The sequence below is a fragment of the Alosa pseudoharengus genome, unplaced genomic scaffold (assembly GCF_046254945.1).
Source record: "Alosa pseudoharengus isolate Yale_2024_CS ecotype anadromous, Long Island Sound unplaced genomic scaffold, YU_APseudo_1.1 YU_APseudo_1.1_scf_12, whole genome shotgun sequence".
Classification (NCBI taxonomy): domain Eukaryota; kingdom Metazoa; phylum Chordata; class Actinopteri; order Clupeiformes; family Clupeidae; genus Alosa; species Alosa pseudoharengus.
Genome location: NW_027468587.1, coordinates 27,783,953 through 27,800,637, shown reverse-complemented (window position 1 = coordinate 27,800,637; position 16,685 = coordinate 27,783,953). Strand labels below are relative to the sequence as shown.

General features: G+C 43.2%; 1 protein-coding gene across 3 annotated transcripts in view; it reads right to left on the bottom strand.

Annotated features, from left to right (window-relative positions):
• Window positions 1-826: 826 nt before the first annotated feature.
• Window positions 827-16,685, bottom strand: part of pals2a (protein associated with LIN7 2, MAGUK p55 family member a) — a 35,853-nt gene continuing 19,994 nt past the window's right edge. For 2 of the 3 annotated variants that reach the window (XM_076280640.1, XM_076280638.1), the window contains exons 5-12: window positions 16,186-16,413; window positions 12,203-12,334; window positions 8,823-8,919; window positions 8,554-8,628; window positions 8,154-8,315; window positions 6,857-7,059; window positions 6,536-6,664; window positions 827-2,060 (exon numbers count right to left, since the gene is read on the bottom strand). In XM_076280640.1, coding sequence (XP_076136755.1) covers window positions 1,884-2,060; window positions 6,536-6,664; window positions 6,857-7,059; window positions 8,154-8,315; window positions 8,554-8,628; window positions 8,823-8,919; window positions 12,203-12,334; window positions 16,186-16,413 — 1,203 coding nt within the window. In that variant the 3' untranslated portion in view covers window positions 827-1,883. The remainder of the gene's footprint in view (window positions 2,061-6,535; window positions 6,665-6,856; window positions 7,060-8,153; window positions 8,316-8,553; window positions 8,629-8,822; window positions 8,920-12,202; window positions 12,335-16,185; window positions 16,414-16,685) is intronic. The other variant, XM_076280639.1, reaches the window with a different exon arrangement.

Genomic DNA, 16,685 nt, shown 5'->3' with positions numbered 1-16,685 from the left:
TACTCACACACACACACACTCATACATACAGTATACATTACTCACAGACACTCATACGTACAGTATACATTACTCACACACACTCATACGTACAGTAAACGTACAGTAAACATTACTCACACACACACACGTACAGTATACACTACTCACACACTCATACGTACAGTAAACATTACTCACACACACACACGTACAGTATACACTACTCACACACTCATACGTACAGTAAACATTACTCACACACACACTCATACGTACAGTATACACTACTCACACACTCATACGTACAGTAAACATTACTCACACACACACTCATACGTACAGTATACATTACTCACACACTCATACGTGCAGCATACATTACTCTCACACACACTCATACGTACACTAAACATTACTCACAAACACACACTCATACGTACAGTATACATTACTCACACACACACTCATACGTACAGTATACATTACTCACACACTCATACGTACAGCATACATTACTCACACACACACACTCATACATACAGTATACATTACTCACAGACACTCATACGTACAGTATACATTACTCACACACACTCATATTTACAGTAAACGTACAGTAAACATTACTCACACACACACTCATACGTACAGTATACACTACTCACACACTCATACGTGCAGTATACATTACTCACACACACACTCATACGTACAGTAAACATTACTCACACACACACTCATACGTACAGTATGCATTACTCACACACAGGCCAGAAAAATCACACACAAGTTCAACAGAAGTGAAACAGGTGTTTTAGAAAGACATAACTTTATTAGACTTTACCTAACGTGTGTGTATATGTGTGTACAAGTACGTACGTACGTACACACACACACACACACACACACACACACACACACACTCCTCTTCAGAGATGGAAAGTCATATGACTGATGTGTGTGTGAAACTAGATGAGTTGAGACTGCTGGGAATGAATCTCTCTCTCTGACACACACACACAAAACACCCAGAAGTAGACACTTGGCAGACAGGTACACGTACGTACACGTACACACACACACACACACACACACACACACACACACACACACACAATGTTAACACATTCAGACTCATGCATACATAATATTCTCTCACACATACACACACACACTGCACCAGTAAAATGTCTCATGTTCATTATATGACTACAGTGTGCTATCAGAGCCCAAAGTTTAGTTTAGGAGTACCTATGTATTTTACACACACACACAGCTGTTCCAGCTGCCACAGACGTGTTCCTTGATATGTGTTTGGTTTCTATGTGATCCCCTTATGGTGGAAAAGCCCTAATGGAGAGGACACTGTCCACACACACACCTACATACTGTAACACACACACACACACACACACACACACACACACACACACACACACACACACACACACACCATCTTCCCTTTAAAACTGAGGCAGAACTTTCTTAAAGCAGTAGCCTCTAAACACACACACACACACACACACCCTCATCCAACACGGTCTCATGAATATGCATAGAATTATGTTTGTATAAAGTAACAAAAACATTAATAAATTATCAGACAGCTCACACACACACACACAGTTTTCCCTTATGCTCAGCAGTCTTCGCTCAACCATACACACACACACACACACACACACACACACAGTTTTCCCTTATGCTCAGCAGTCTTGGCTCAAAGTTTGCATAGTGTGGAGAAGGCAGAGCATGTGGTCTCCAGACACACCCCCTCAATGATATGAGCCAATCAGAGCCCTCTCTGGTCGACTGAGCCAATCAGAGCCCTCTCTGTCCTTCCGCGGCGTCAGAACCACGCCCTGGTCCAGCAAACCGACGCGGAACGCAACGCGGAACCCTCAGAAGACCCAGCTGACGGGAACCCACTGGGGTTCAGAACTGAGGCGTTCCACCGCCGCCTGCAGAGCGTCGAAGGCCCGGTCCAAGTTGTCGTTGACGATGGTGAGGTCAAAGTAGTGACTGTACGCGCGGCGGATCCGAGCACTCTCGTCCACAGTCTTCTTCAGATCCGTCTCCTGGGGGCAGGAAGAGACACATCAATTGGTCTTTAGAATGCAGAATATAGTAATAAATTATGGTTATTACGACGCTTTTGTCCAAAGTGACTTACAGTATTAGTGGAAAGTAATAGGTTCAAACAAAGTTGAACATTAAGCATTATAGTAATAGTAGTAATAAAAACAACAGGATCAATAACAATGCCAAATATCAACAATAATGGGTTTTCATAATAACAAAAACCATAAACATAAACATACACTATTCATTATTATTACATTACATTACATTTGGCTGACGCATTTTTAACCAAAGCGACTAACAACAAGGTAAACAGTTTATGTTTTAGAGCAATTCACAACAATTTTAGGACAATTTAAAAAACATAAGAATAAGTACAGTAAGAATAAGTGCATCAGTGAGTGCTGTTGTTAACAGTTACGTGTCCGTTTAAGACGGCTGGTGAGTGCTAGGATCAGCAAGACTTGTTGTAAGTGTTGCTATGAGAGGAGATGTTCTCTAAAGAGCTGGGTCTTCAGGAGTTTTTTGAAAATGGAGAGGGATGTCCCTGCCCTTGTAGGAACTGGCAGTGTGTTCCACCAACGAGGAACAACAGATGAGAAAAGTTTGGATTGGCCTGAGCGTACCGGAGGTAGAGCTAGACGTCGTTCGTCTGAGGAGCGCAGCGGTCTGGAGGTAGCGTATGTCTGTATGAAGGCATTCAAGTAGGTGGGAGCAGAACCGGAGACTACTTTGTAGGCAAGCGTTAGAGCCTTGAATTTGATGCGGGCCGCCATAGGTAGCCAATGTAGCTGGATGAGTAGCGGGGTAACATGTGCCCTCTTGGGTTGGTTGTAGACCAGGCGCGCCGCCGCGTTCTGGATCATCTGAAGTGGTTTCACTGCGCAGGCTGGGAGACCTGTCAGGAGGGCGTTGCAGTAGTCGAGTCGTGAGATGACTATTGCCTGAACCAGAAGTTGGGTGGCATCTTGAGTTGAGTAAGTCCTGATTTTCCGTATATTGTAGAGTGCGAAACGGCATGACCGGGCGACTGAGGCAACATGATCTGAGAAGTTTAGTTGGTTGTCGAGAACAACTCCTAGATTTCTTGCAGTCCTGGTAGGTGAAACAGAGAGGGAGTCAAATTTGATGTTGATGTCGTGGTGTATGGTAGGTTTAGCTGGGAGGACCAGCAGTTCAGTCTTTGAGAGGTTCAGCTCGAGGTGGTGTGCCTTCATCCATGTAGCTATGTCTGAGAGGCAATCCGAGATCCGTGCTGAAACCAAGGGGTCATCAGGTGGAAAGGACAGATAGAGCTGTGTGTCGTCTGCATAGCAGTGGTATGAGAAGCCATGCGAACGGATAATCTGTCCCAAGGAGGTGGTGTAGATAGCAAAGAGAAGGGGGCCCAGTACTGAGCCCTGGGGGACCCCTGTGGTGAGATGGTGAGGTGCAGATAGCTGACCAAGCCATGATACGTTAAACGAGCGTCCTGTGAGGTAGGATTCAAACCAGGAGAGAGCAGAACCGGAGATTCCCATGTTAGCGAGTATAGAGAGAAGGATGCGGTGATTAACCGTGTCAAAGGCAGCCGATAAGTCAAGCAGAATGAGTACTGATGACCGAGCGGTCGCCCTGGCTTCTTTTAAGGCTTCTGTTACAGACAGCAGAGCCGTTTCGGTAGAGTGGCCGCTTTTGAACCCAGACTGATTTGGATCCAGAAGGTTGTTCTGTGAAAGGAAGTCAGAGACCTGTTTGGAGACTGCTCGTTCAATGCCTTTGGATAGGAAAGGCAGGAGTGAGACAGGGCGGATGACTATGATTATCTGCTGCTCTGCAGGTTGCGGATTCACTCGCAGACACGCACACACATTTAGCTCTACCAACTGTAGCCTATGTTGTGCCTCCGCCTTAGAAAACACCACATTAAGTATAAGTATATACACTCTTTTGATCCGGTGAGGGAAATTTGGTCTCTGCATTTATCCCAATCCGTGAAACACACAGTGAGGTGAAGCACAGACTAATCCCGACTCTGTGAGCTGCCTGCTACAGCGGCGCTCGGGGAGCAGTGAGGGGTCGGGGTTCGAACCGGCAACCCTCCAGTTACAAGTCCAAAGCCTTAACCAGTAGGCCACGGCTGCCCCATTAACTAGTAGCCAACCATGTATATCTAGATCGAGATTTCATTTTTATTTTCTAACTCCGTAATTTCACGGCACCATCACAGAGTTGAATTTACTTCCTTTTTTACTACCAACACGACATCAAGCAGCAGCCCTTTTTTTTTTGGGGGGGGGGGGGGGGGGTTAGCAAAGCACCGCTTACTAATTACTATAAGGTATAAATCATAAATATTAGGTACACTAATAATTTCTAATTGTGATCATTAAGTATTGTCATTGTCAACGACAATGTTTTTTTGTAGTGTCGAGTTGAGTTTTAGTTGTCCTTACCTTAACTCTAGCCCTTGAGTTATCCTAACCATAGCCCTTAGCCCTAATAAGGTGAATAATAACCTTGGCACTTCTTAAAAACAAATGACACCTAAAAACCAAACATGTGTGGTGAAAAATTAACACCACTGACTAACCCCCCCCCCCCCCCAAAAAAAAAAACCTCCAGTCTAAGGATAGGCCCAGAAATCTATTTATATGGATATATAAAACCACTATTATTGGTATGGTATTGTTGTTGTTGCACATTTGACACTAAAGCAGTCTGTGAAAACATGCACATCAGTGGACTGCTAATGCAAAATTGAAAACTAGGATTTTATTGCATTACTCAGCATGGTTGCACAATGCTTGCATGAGAAATACTTCCCAACAGTAATTATAAGGATGTCATTTAGGAGTGTAAATCACAAGTTTAATCACAATTCGATACAATATTGATTCTTTAAGCCAACGATTTGATTCATTTCAATACTTCAAAATTTGTAGCAATGCGATTTGATGCGTTACTGGGGTCTGTTGCCGATAGGAAATGATAGATTTTGGTTAACTTTCATGGATTCAAATGCCAATATTATAGGCTAAATTATAGGCCAAATACTGAACATTGACTGTGGAATCAGGTAGGTTACAGAGTTTGATCCCCCCCCCCCTAAAACCTCCTGTCACTAGCTCAGATTTAACATGGTTTAAACTCATATGTTGCAGTATAAGTTTTCTGTTACTGCAATAAAACTAGCCTATTTGGAATATTTTGTAGGCCTGCTGTTCCTTTTATGAAAACAATTTAACTGACTGTTCAAGTTTTTATAGGCTATTTGAATGCTTAAATGTGAATGCCATAAACTTAATTCACCATTAACTAGATTAGCGTGGTTACATGAACAAATATTATCAGATGAGTGACAGAAGCACCAGACATTTGACCAGCAGGCCCATATGATAAACGCTGCTCTGGTTCCTCTGGTAGCCTGCGGTAGGGCCTAGATGACGTGAAAAAAGCGAGTCGCCGAAAAGCATCCCTGCATCCCCTACCCCTAAAAAACTCTTCGGATCTGCACAATTCATAAGTCGCCCAAACTAACGTAAAGGAGGCGCCGAAAAGCGCGCTGTTTGCATCCCTGTAATATCAACTGAGGCAAAATGGCGAAAATGTTGTTGGCGTCGCTGATAGGCTGTCAACCACGGAATCTCTACACAGTTTACTTCTACGTCATTGCCATCAACTCCGACTCACTCAGGTCCTGTTAGCACGTATATATTTTTTTAACTAGGCTAGATGAAGTTAAAACATGTAGACACAAATATTAAGCAAAAAATGTAAACTCATTATATATTGAGGTGGTGATGAAAAATTTACTACCAAGTAAAATTGCATTTGTTACCTTTTACTACCTTTCAAGGGCCTTAATTTTGGTAGGTTCTTTTTACTACCGCATGGACATACTGTTATCAGGCGAGTGACAGAAGCACTTTATGCTCCACTGGCCTCCAGTAGGCTAATCTCACGCTCCCCTCAACACTTTCAGCTGTCTGCTGGATGTCTACTCTTCCTACAAGAACATGCAGCCAAGTCCCGCCCTACTCTGCTTTTGATTGGCTAAACACGTTTGTTAGGTTGAAAGCGAGAGCTGCCATTGGTAGGTGAACTCAGAGAGATATATCAAACAACGAAAATGATGACTCTCGTCTATGATGATTTCCTGACTTTTTCTCCTGAGGAAATGTTCCTCACAGCCGCGACACGACGGAGATCCAGTATGGTATCTGAATACTTTAAGCCCTGTGTCCACCACAGCCTTGTGCATGGCCCTGAGAGTGTGTGTGTCTGTGTGTGTGTGTGTGTGTGTACCGTGAGCGGTTTACTGGTGATTCCTGCATCCACCACAGCCTTGTGCATGGCCCTGAGAGTGTGTGTGTCTGTGTGTGTGTGTGTGTGTACCGTGAGCGGTTTACTGGTGATTCCTGCATCCACCACAGCCTTGTGCATGGCCCTGAGAGTGAGTGTGTGTGTGTGTGTGTGTGTGTGTGCGTACCGTGAGCTGTTTACTGGTGATTCCTGCGTCCACCACAGCCTTGTGCATGGCCCTGAGTGTGTCCAGTTGAGGAGCCGCGATGAACACCACAAACGGCATGAACTCCGCTGTCTTCAGTACCTTCAGAGCCTACACACACACACACACACACACACACACACACACACACACACACACACAAACAAAGGAAATTATCAGCTCGATCATCGGTTGCATGAACTCTTACACAGACACATACACACTCAATATGAGTGTATGTGCTTGTGCAGTCTCTCTCTCTCTCTCTCTCACACACACACACACACACACACACACACACACCTGTGGGTTGACGTCGAGGATACAGGTGCGTCCGGTGTTGACCACCTGGTGGATGGACTGGATCTTGGTTCCGTACAGGTTGCCATCGTACTCGCCGTGTTCCAGGTAGCGTCCGCCCTTGATGTCCTGTTCCATCTCTGGCCGGTTCACGAAGCAGTATGATTGGCCGTCGCTCTCCTCGCCCCGGGGCGGCCGTGATGTAACTATAGAGACCGTGGGGTCATGGGGTCAATATATGGAGAGACCATGTCCAACGTAACGGCAAAGGTGAGCTGCTGGATTTGTGCCTATGATTGTCTCTTGTGTGTCCATCTGAAGCACCCTATTTGTCAGTCTTGAACAGACTTGAATCAAAATTCACATTTGAAAATATGTTTGTCAACTTTTCACCTGAGAGATGTGCTTTCATCAGGTAGTACACATCAAAAGCTTGAAATGTAGCTGAACTAGCATGGGCGTCGAGTATTGGCATATATTCTGAACTAGCATGAGTAGAGTATTAGCATATATTCTGAAGTAGCATGAGCGTAGAGTATTAGCATATATTCTGAACTAGCTTTGGCGTAGAGTATTAGCACATATTCTGAACTAGCATGAGCGTAGCGTATTGGCATATGTTCTGAACTAACATGAACGTAGCGTATTTGTAAAAATGTATTTTTTAAAGCTATTGGCAGTATTTTCTGATTTATGGAATAACTAAAAGAGATATCTAAAATTCCCTGAGTAAAAGACTTTTCATCTAATATGTCAACACAATGAAAAATTAATTTTGAACCTGGCTTCATCCAATGTTCAGATCTTTCTTTTTTTTTTTTGTTTATGCAAATCAGCAAATATTTAATTAGATGATGCCTTATTTGCATATTTAAACTTTATATTACAGATAACTTGTAATACATTTTTTCCACATTAATGTAAGTAATCAACTGGGGGAGTTTTCTAGTGATATCTGCTAGTTCATTTTTTTACCCTATTCACCTGTGGTGCCTCGCCTTATATTCAACACATTGGACAAGAAAGGCTTAATATCGAGAATTTCCCAAGGGATATCACCGGGCACCCTCTCTAATCTTATTGAGTTACCCCTTGGCAACAAGAAACAGCAAAAAAAAAAAATCTTTAACCGACAAAACCAGGTTCACCTAAATTATGGCATTTGGCTGCCGGACTAATGTATCAGGACATTATAAGGTAGCAGACGAGCCAGCAGGTGGTGAAGTCCGTCTTTAACACTAAGTGTGTTTGACATAGCGGAGCGGGCTCAGCACCATCACAATTTATGTGTGTTACGTACAGGGTACTGTGGTTCCGTAGCGGAGCGGGTTCAGCACGATCAGGCGGTTCTTGAGGCTTCGTCGTCCGACCCCCTGAGCACCAATCAGAACCAGAGTCTTCCTCTGGAACGGAGGCATTCGGGCCACCTCCTCATAGATCTGCAGCTCATGTCTGTCAAACTCTGCACGCACGCACGCACACACACACACGGACGCACGCACATTCGCACACACACGGACACAGGCACACACACGCATGCATGCACACACACACACACACACAAACATGAAGAAATCCCTAAGGTTACCGTCATGTTGCTAATCTCTCTGCGTCCTTGCTGATGTAGCAGTGTGTGTGTGTGTGTATGTGTGTGTGTGTGTGTGTGTGAGGTTGTGCTGTGTGTCTAGCTGAGTGCTCACCTGCATTCTTAGCTGTGAGGTACATTAACTTCTTTTTCTTCTTCTTACCAGGTATGGTACCACATAAGACCCCTGCTTGCAAACACACAAACACACACACACACACACACATACACAAAGTTAGCATCGGTAGCAGCCAGAAGAGGGAGCGCAACACCACGTTTCCACAACCAGGACACTCAAGGGTGTGTGTGTGCGTGTGCGTGTATTTTTGTGTCTGCGTGTGTGTGTGTGTGTGTGTGTGTGTGTGAGCGTGCGTGCGTGTGTACCTGATCCATCCAGGTCTCTCCTGACAAACGCCTTCCTCTTCTCCTCCAGGAACTGGCTGGGAATGAGGCCTGTGGCTCCGCCAACCACATTACACGCCTGAGACAGACAGGCAAATCAGGTCACACACACACACACACACTCTAAACCAAAATGCCACACCGTCTTATGGTTATTGATTATGAAGTGCATCACACAAATGATTACTGGCTGTAACAAGGGTGTTCTATACAGAGTGTTTATAAGCCGAGACATATGCACGCACGCACACACACACACACGTACGCACACACACACACACACATACCCTCTCACTGGCATATGCTCACATGATGTTGACTGAGGTGCGTAAGAGATCTGTAGCCTATTAGGCTACTTGATAAATTACTTTATGACTATCCTGTATAAAATCGCATTGAGTTCCTCAAAATTCCACAGCACACCTCACTTTCAGAACGACTGGTCTAAAACACACACACACACACACACACACACCCTCTCAACAGAGTTATTATAGTTGACATTTTCTTTATTTTTTCAGTTTGGTTTCTGATAGCAATCATAGTTTTAATTTAGTTTTAGTTTTCCAGAATGATTTAGTTTTAGTTAAGTTTTTATTTATAAGCATCTGATATTTTTCCATTTTTCATTCAAGGTCCTTTTTAATAGGCCAATGTCTCAAGAACTCAAACAGAACAGGAATAAGGTACAGTGGCTATAAAAAGTATTCACCCCTGTTGGATATTTCCCCTTTTACTGCTTTTATAAATGGAATCTGGATCAATTTAATTTGACCTTTTTTTACAATAATTTACAAAAAATGCCCTTTTTAATGTCAAAGTGAAAGCAGATTTCTACAAAGTAATGTTAGTTAGTTGAAAATATATAATGCAAAATAAGCGACTGCATAAATATTCACCCCCTTCAAATCATCATTTAATAGACGCACATTTGGCCGCAATTAAAGCATGAAGCCTGCATGGATAGGTCTCAATTAGGTTTGCATCTGGATACTGCAGTTTTACTCCATTTCTCTTTACAAAACTGCTCAAGCTCTGCCAGGTTGGAAGGGGACCGGGTGTGAACAGCCCTTTTTATGTCCAGCCACAGATTTTCTACAGCAGTGGTTCTCAACCTTTTTTCAGTGATGTACCCCCTGTGAAATATTTTTTCAGCCAAGTACCCCCTAACCAGCGTACAAGAAATACCGCTATATGCTTCAACCACGACTCCATCGTTTGAGTTTTGACAGTGATTGACAGGTGATGGCGGGTGGCATGTGACAGGTTGGGTCGAACCGTCCTGGTATGGGGGGGGACTCTGGGTTTTTAGGATAATGAAATTGAATAGCCTACTGAAATATAAAATTCATTTTATGAACTTACATTTTCCTGAAATATTTATTAAATAATTGTTTTTAAAGTATTTTTGCATGGATTCTACTTTTTAAATATATGTATACTTTATTTTTTTCATGTATTAGTACTAGCATTGATTCTATTTTGATTTTTAAAGAATTAAAATATAAAAAGCGTATTATGAAAATGTATCTCACCACAGCAAGCTCATAGCTCTACATTTCATGTGTGTGTAGGGCAGACTGTCTGGCAATATCATTGCCATGGTGGAGGGATTCTCTGGGGCTGAGCAATTTACAGACATATGTGGTGTGCGCCTTACAGAAATAATGCCACTTGAATTTTTTTTGAATTTGAGCCTTGAATTGGATGCCATGCAGGAATTTGCTAGGATCTCAAAACCGGATTATGAACATTATTTGCCATAGAGAAACACACAATAGCATTGGATTATAAACATGCTTTGCCACAAAAACAGACAAAAACGTGAGGTAAGTCGAGCTATATGAAGTTATTATTTTGCGGTCACTTCGTCTGTTTTATAACCCAGAAGGATGTAGGCCTACTTGGAATCAAATGATAGCTCTGTGTCTCCTCTTTCATCTGACATGCGTGGCATATCTATGCCATCACAGGTCCGCGAGTAATTCAAACGAGAGTAATGGGTGTGCAGCGTTGGTTTTTGTACATAACGTTATTATTTTGCAGTCACTTCATGTGTTTTCATAAGCCAGAAAGATCAACATACTTGAACAGTTGTCGGAGCAATGTAACAGAGAAGAAAGGGTGTGTTTTTTGTCGGACTTTGCGTCAATCGGGTTCTGAGGGTTAAAATCTCACGTACCCCCTGGAGTGCCTTCACGTACCCCCATTTGAGAACCACTGTTCTACAGGATTGAGGTCTGGGCTTTGACTCGGCCACTCCAGAACATTGACCTTGTTGTCTTTAAACCATTTCTTTGTATTTTTCGCTGTACGTTTCGGCTCATTGTCTGGGTGAACTTCTATATTTAATAAGAGCTTTGCCACTCACCCATATAGCTTTGACTGGTGAAAAACTCGGGCAAAAGTTGTTGTATGCAGAGGTTCTCCCATCTCAGCTGCTGAAGCTTTTAACTTATTCAGTTGTCATAGGTGTCTTGGTGGCCTCCCCCACCATTATTATTCTTGAACGGTCACTCAGTTTGTGGTGGCCTGCTCTAGCCAGATTTGCATATTTGCCATGTTCCATACATTCCTTAATGATGGATTTCACTCCAGGGGATGTTCAATGACATTTGTTTTGTATCCATCCCCTCACTTACGCTTTTCAGTAACCTTTTCTTGGAGTGGTTTGGAGTGTTCTTTTGTCTTCATGGTGGAACTGTAGCCAGGAATATTGATTAACCAGTGACTGGACATTCCAGACATGGTGTCTTTATATTACTATACTATACACATTCACTGCACTCAGCCGATTTCACTCATTGTGAAACTACTAGCACCAATTGGCTGGACCACTGTTGATTTCGGTCAGTCACTTTAATGGGGGTTGGATATTTATGCAATTGCTTATTTTGCATTATATCTTTTTAATTAATTAAAATTACTTTGTAGAGATTTGCTTTCACTTTGACATTAAAGAGGGGCTGTTAAAGGGGAAACACTTTTTATAGGCACTGTAGGAACCGCAGTGCAAACTGAGGGGGAACTAAAACTAAGCTGGTTTTACCTTTAATTGATTCTATTTAGTTTTAGTTGGTTTTCCATTGTTCATTGTAGTTTTTATTTAGTTTTTGTTTTTTCATTTCAGTTCACTAAATTATTTTTTCACTGCTAGTTTTAGTTTTAGTCTTAGTTTTAGTTAACTATAATAACTTTACCCCTCACTCTCATTGTCCAAAATACAAACACACGCACGCGCGCACACACGCACCCTCTCACTCTCATTGCCTAAAATACGTACGCACACACACACACACACACACACGCACGCACGCACACACACACGCACACGCACGCACGCACGCACGCAATAAGCTGACCTGCCACCAGTTAGGGTCCTCTCTGTTGACCACATGCAGGACGTCTCCGCGTGAGAATGCAAGCCCCGCCTCCTTGCAGGGGATCAGGTTGTCCGTCTCGGGATTGTAGTTGAATTGAGGCTTCAGGTAGAGCTACAAACACAAACACACGCGCACACACACACACCACAATCAAGAAAAATAACAACTCGGTCATTATCATATAATTAGCAATGCTTATATTGTGGGTAGGGCAGTGGCTTGTATTGGTGTATTGGAGTGCACACACACACAACTAAAATGGTCTCTCCATCTTGGGTCGGGGGTTGTAGTCGGACTCTTAGACCTGCTAAACACACACACACACACACAGAAATGTACGCACACACAGGTTTGAGACAGGCAGCGCCTTGGGTCAATGGCTGTAGCATTGGTAAACAGCAGGAAAAGTCACTAAGTAACCCAGCTTATCTACTGCAGACCCACCCAGTAACAGCAACTACAACAGCAACACACAACAGGGTTCCCATCCATTTTTACCTTTCCATGACTTTGAAAAGACCTTGGATGACATTTCCATGACTTTGCACGACATATAAGCCCAAAATGACTAACTACACAGGTTGAGGCTAGTTTTGAAATGTGACAAACAACGAGATTGGATTCAAATGTGTTTTCTCCGTTTTCTCCCTTTCTATATGTATGAAAAAACACTAAACTCTGGAAAATGGGATTTTACAATTCCATGACTTTTTCAGGTTTTCCATGACCTTGGAGCCTTGACACACACACACAGAGCGAGTAAACAAACATCTCGTTCCATAATCAATATGTGTCGATCAACACAACACAAGCCCATGATCAATGCTCCTGAACACCTCTCCAGCAGATCTATAAAACACAACACACACAACCGTACACAGACACTCACAACTGTACACACACACACACACACTCACAACGGTACACACACACTCACAACAGTACACACACACACACACACACACACTCACAACGGTACACACATACATACACACACTCACAAACACTCACAACGGTACACACTCACACATACACACACACTCACAACGGTACACACACACACTCACAATGGTGCACACACACATACACACACACACTCACAACAGTACACAAACACTCACAACAGTACACACACATACTGGCACACAAACATACACTCACAACGGTACACACACACACACTCACAACCAGGACTAAAGTGTCCACAGCAGTGTTCCACTTAGCTCTATATATAACACACACTCACACGAAGATGACCCCCCCCCCCCCCCAACACACTCTCTCCCTCTCTCTCTTCACTGTTTCTGTGCCCTCCATCTTCTCTTCTCTCTCCCTCTCCCCCCCCCCCCCTCTCTCTCTCTGATTGATGAGCTGGAAGTCTGGCCTAGATCGTCACACAGCCAACCTGACCACTGAGCTGGGGATTGTGGGTAGGTTGTAGAGTCGCTGATATACTGGGGATTGTGGGTAGTTTGTGAAGCCGCTGAATGACAGTGTTGTTTTGCAATAAGATACATGTCTAGTGCCTATGTGTCTTTTCTCCTCACACACACACACACACACACACACACGCAGCTTTAAACCTGCAGCTGTCATTTAGTACAGTGACACATGGCTGCTAGTGTGATGTGGATACACAGCAACAAATAATAGTTGATTTGCTGATTTGAACCTCTCAAGTTTGTGTTGCTAACAGGGGGTGCCATCACGTGTGTAAAAGTAGTATTGCCAAATTTCTTGCCAAGCCCAGTGTGTTGTATTTATTATATCAGAGACAATTCATTCAGAATGGGTCATGCAGGAAGCATACCTATTTTTTCTTTGCGACTGCCTGTATTACATTGTAACACTACAATCTTATATACCACATAGTATACTCATTATAAATGTAATCAAAATGAAGCAATCCACATCCCAATCACACAGGCCATTTACTGTAGTCCAGAGCCGGCCCAAGCCCTGATGGAATTTGATTTGGGGGCCCCCTACCACCTTATCACTGGCGATACACCAAAAATAATTCTGTGGAAATGCATGGATTCCAGTTTCTTCCAGTAGCAGCAACTGGAATCCATGCATTTGCACTGAATTATTGTTAGAATCTGATCCCTAGGCTATGATCTGTAGGCAGTGTTGTGCAAGTTCATACTTCACAAGAGCTACAGAGATACTGGAAGTGTTTAGTGAGAGGGGGTGCGGATAATTTTGAAGGACATTTTGAAATTCTGGCTGTTAAATACACCATTTTAACACAGTTTGGGAGGAAGGAACTGCACATTATCAATTTTATTAGCACGGCTACCAGACAAGTTACGTGTTTCAGTCCACTGCTTAACGTCACGTGGAAACGTGGAAACATTTTCAGCACTAGTGTTGCACGGTGTATCGATACTAAAAAGGTATCACGATGCCTTCACGCAAAAAACGATACGATTTCAGACGTTTTTAGAATCGATACTTTATTAAAATAATAACGTTCTGTGTCTGTGTGAACTGCTGCTCTCACTGCTCCTTGCACGCATCTAGGCAAGTGGGCGTGTCAAGCAGGCAGCTCTGAGTGAGTGAGTGAGTGCGCAGCCAACGTCAACATAGTTCTTTGCCGACAGTTCTAGGCCTTGTGGATTAAACAAAAGGTGCAGTGAAATCTGCAACTATTTCGGATACATCGCGAATAGTGAAGGCAAGCCATCAGGTACACAGAGACCCGTTTGTAAAATATGTTTCAAAGTCATTTAAAAGCAGTAGGCTACGCATGGAACTTGGCTAAACACCTCGCAGACATATCCCAACATTTTTAAAGAGTTCAAAGAACGACAGGTTAACGAATATGCTATAGAAAACACGACTACATGGTTAGTGCCAAGTTCTTCTCTTATGTTTTAGTCTAGCCTAAGTGAGTATGGTTCTCTGGGATAAAGAGAACCTTCCTTCATCAATGAATTTTGACGAGACATAACGAGCTGTAATCATTTTGACGAGACATAACGAGCTGTAATCATAGGGTGCTAACGTAATGAAAGCGCAATGTTTACGCCAGAATAACATTACCATAACTTGTAAACGATCTATTTCATGTTCGGTCAGTACTACTGGTAATATTTGTCATGGCATGTAGACCGCTAATTAAAGCCCACAGCATACCACCAAGCGTGTTGAGTCCTAATAATAAATGCGGCTTATTGTTACAGTACGTGGTAGCAAATCATGTTATCAAAGAAATAGACGTAATGTAGGAATGCACACAGATATATTGCAACAGGTAATGGTCTGACGAAGACCTGAGTGGTTGGAACTTCGTACTTGTACACTGGGCGCAAAGAACACTATCCTCACATTTTCCCCTTTGCAACTGTCAAAGAAATCCCATGAACACGGGAAGGCCTAGGGTAGCCTACTGTACATCAGATGGCCTAAAGATTAGGCCTCTCTGCATAGCATTCAGTGATTTTAACACTGACCTTGATCTAGCCTAGTTTGGCTATTTAAAGCTACTTTATTGCCAAAACACAACACAATGTAAATTAACTATAACAAACAATAAAGGACTTAATCACACAAAGTAGGCCTACTATTTTACTGACTATAAAAAAAGAATAATTGTGTAGGAAGTTTAGAAGTTTAGAACCCAGAATTGACCTGCAACACCATCAACACAAATGACTCCATACACTTGGAGGAGGTATGAGTCCTTTCTTCTCCAGATATCTGATTTCGCCGTAGTATCGTTTTAGTATCGAGCATCGTGATATTTATGGCAGGTATCGTATCGAAGTCATAATTTTGGTATCGTGACAACACTATTCAGCACATTTAAATATTGCTGCGATAATACCGATAACCGTGATCATTTTGGTCACTATAATCGTGATGTTAAATTTTGAAAATTTGAGCACATGAGGTATGTGTGGGTGAGATAATAGTGTGTGTGTGTGTGTGTGTGTGGTGTGTGTGTGTGTGTGTACCTGTGCAGGGGAGGGCATGTCTCTATAGCTGGGGAGGATTTTGAGTGTGATGTCACCGCTGGCCTCTCTCAGGATTCGTTGGAGCTCCTCTGGCCCCTCCCCCACCTCGTGGCCGTTGACCTCCCTGATGACATCACCAACGTGCAGCATGCCCTGCCTGTCAATCATCCCGCCGTGCAGGATACGGGCGATCACCAGGTCCCCCTGCTCCATGCGGAACGTCACGCCCTGAGGACACACAGAGACACACGCAGTCACGCACACACCATATGCATAAATTGGTTAATTCTAAAATAGTTTGGTGGTGTCGTTGTTCCTTGGTTACTAATCTAATGTAGTAAAACTGCACACACGGCCCCAGCAGTGGCAGTGTTTCCTCTATGTTGATTTGGTAGTGGCGGCCCCCCACGGTTTAATTTTCTTCCCCCACGGTATCAGAAATGGGGCAGACGTACAATAGTACAGTTGCCTTTCAAAATTCATTGTGCAGACCTGTTGTA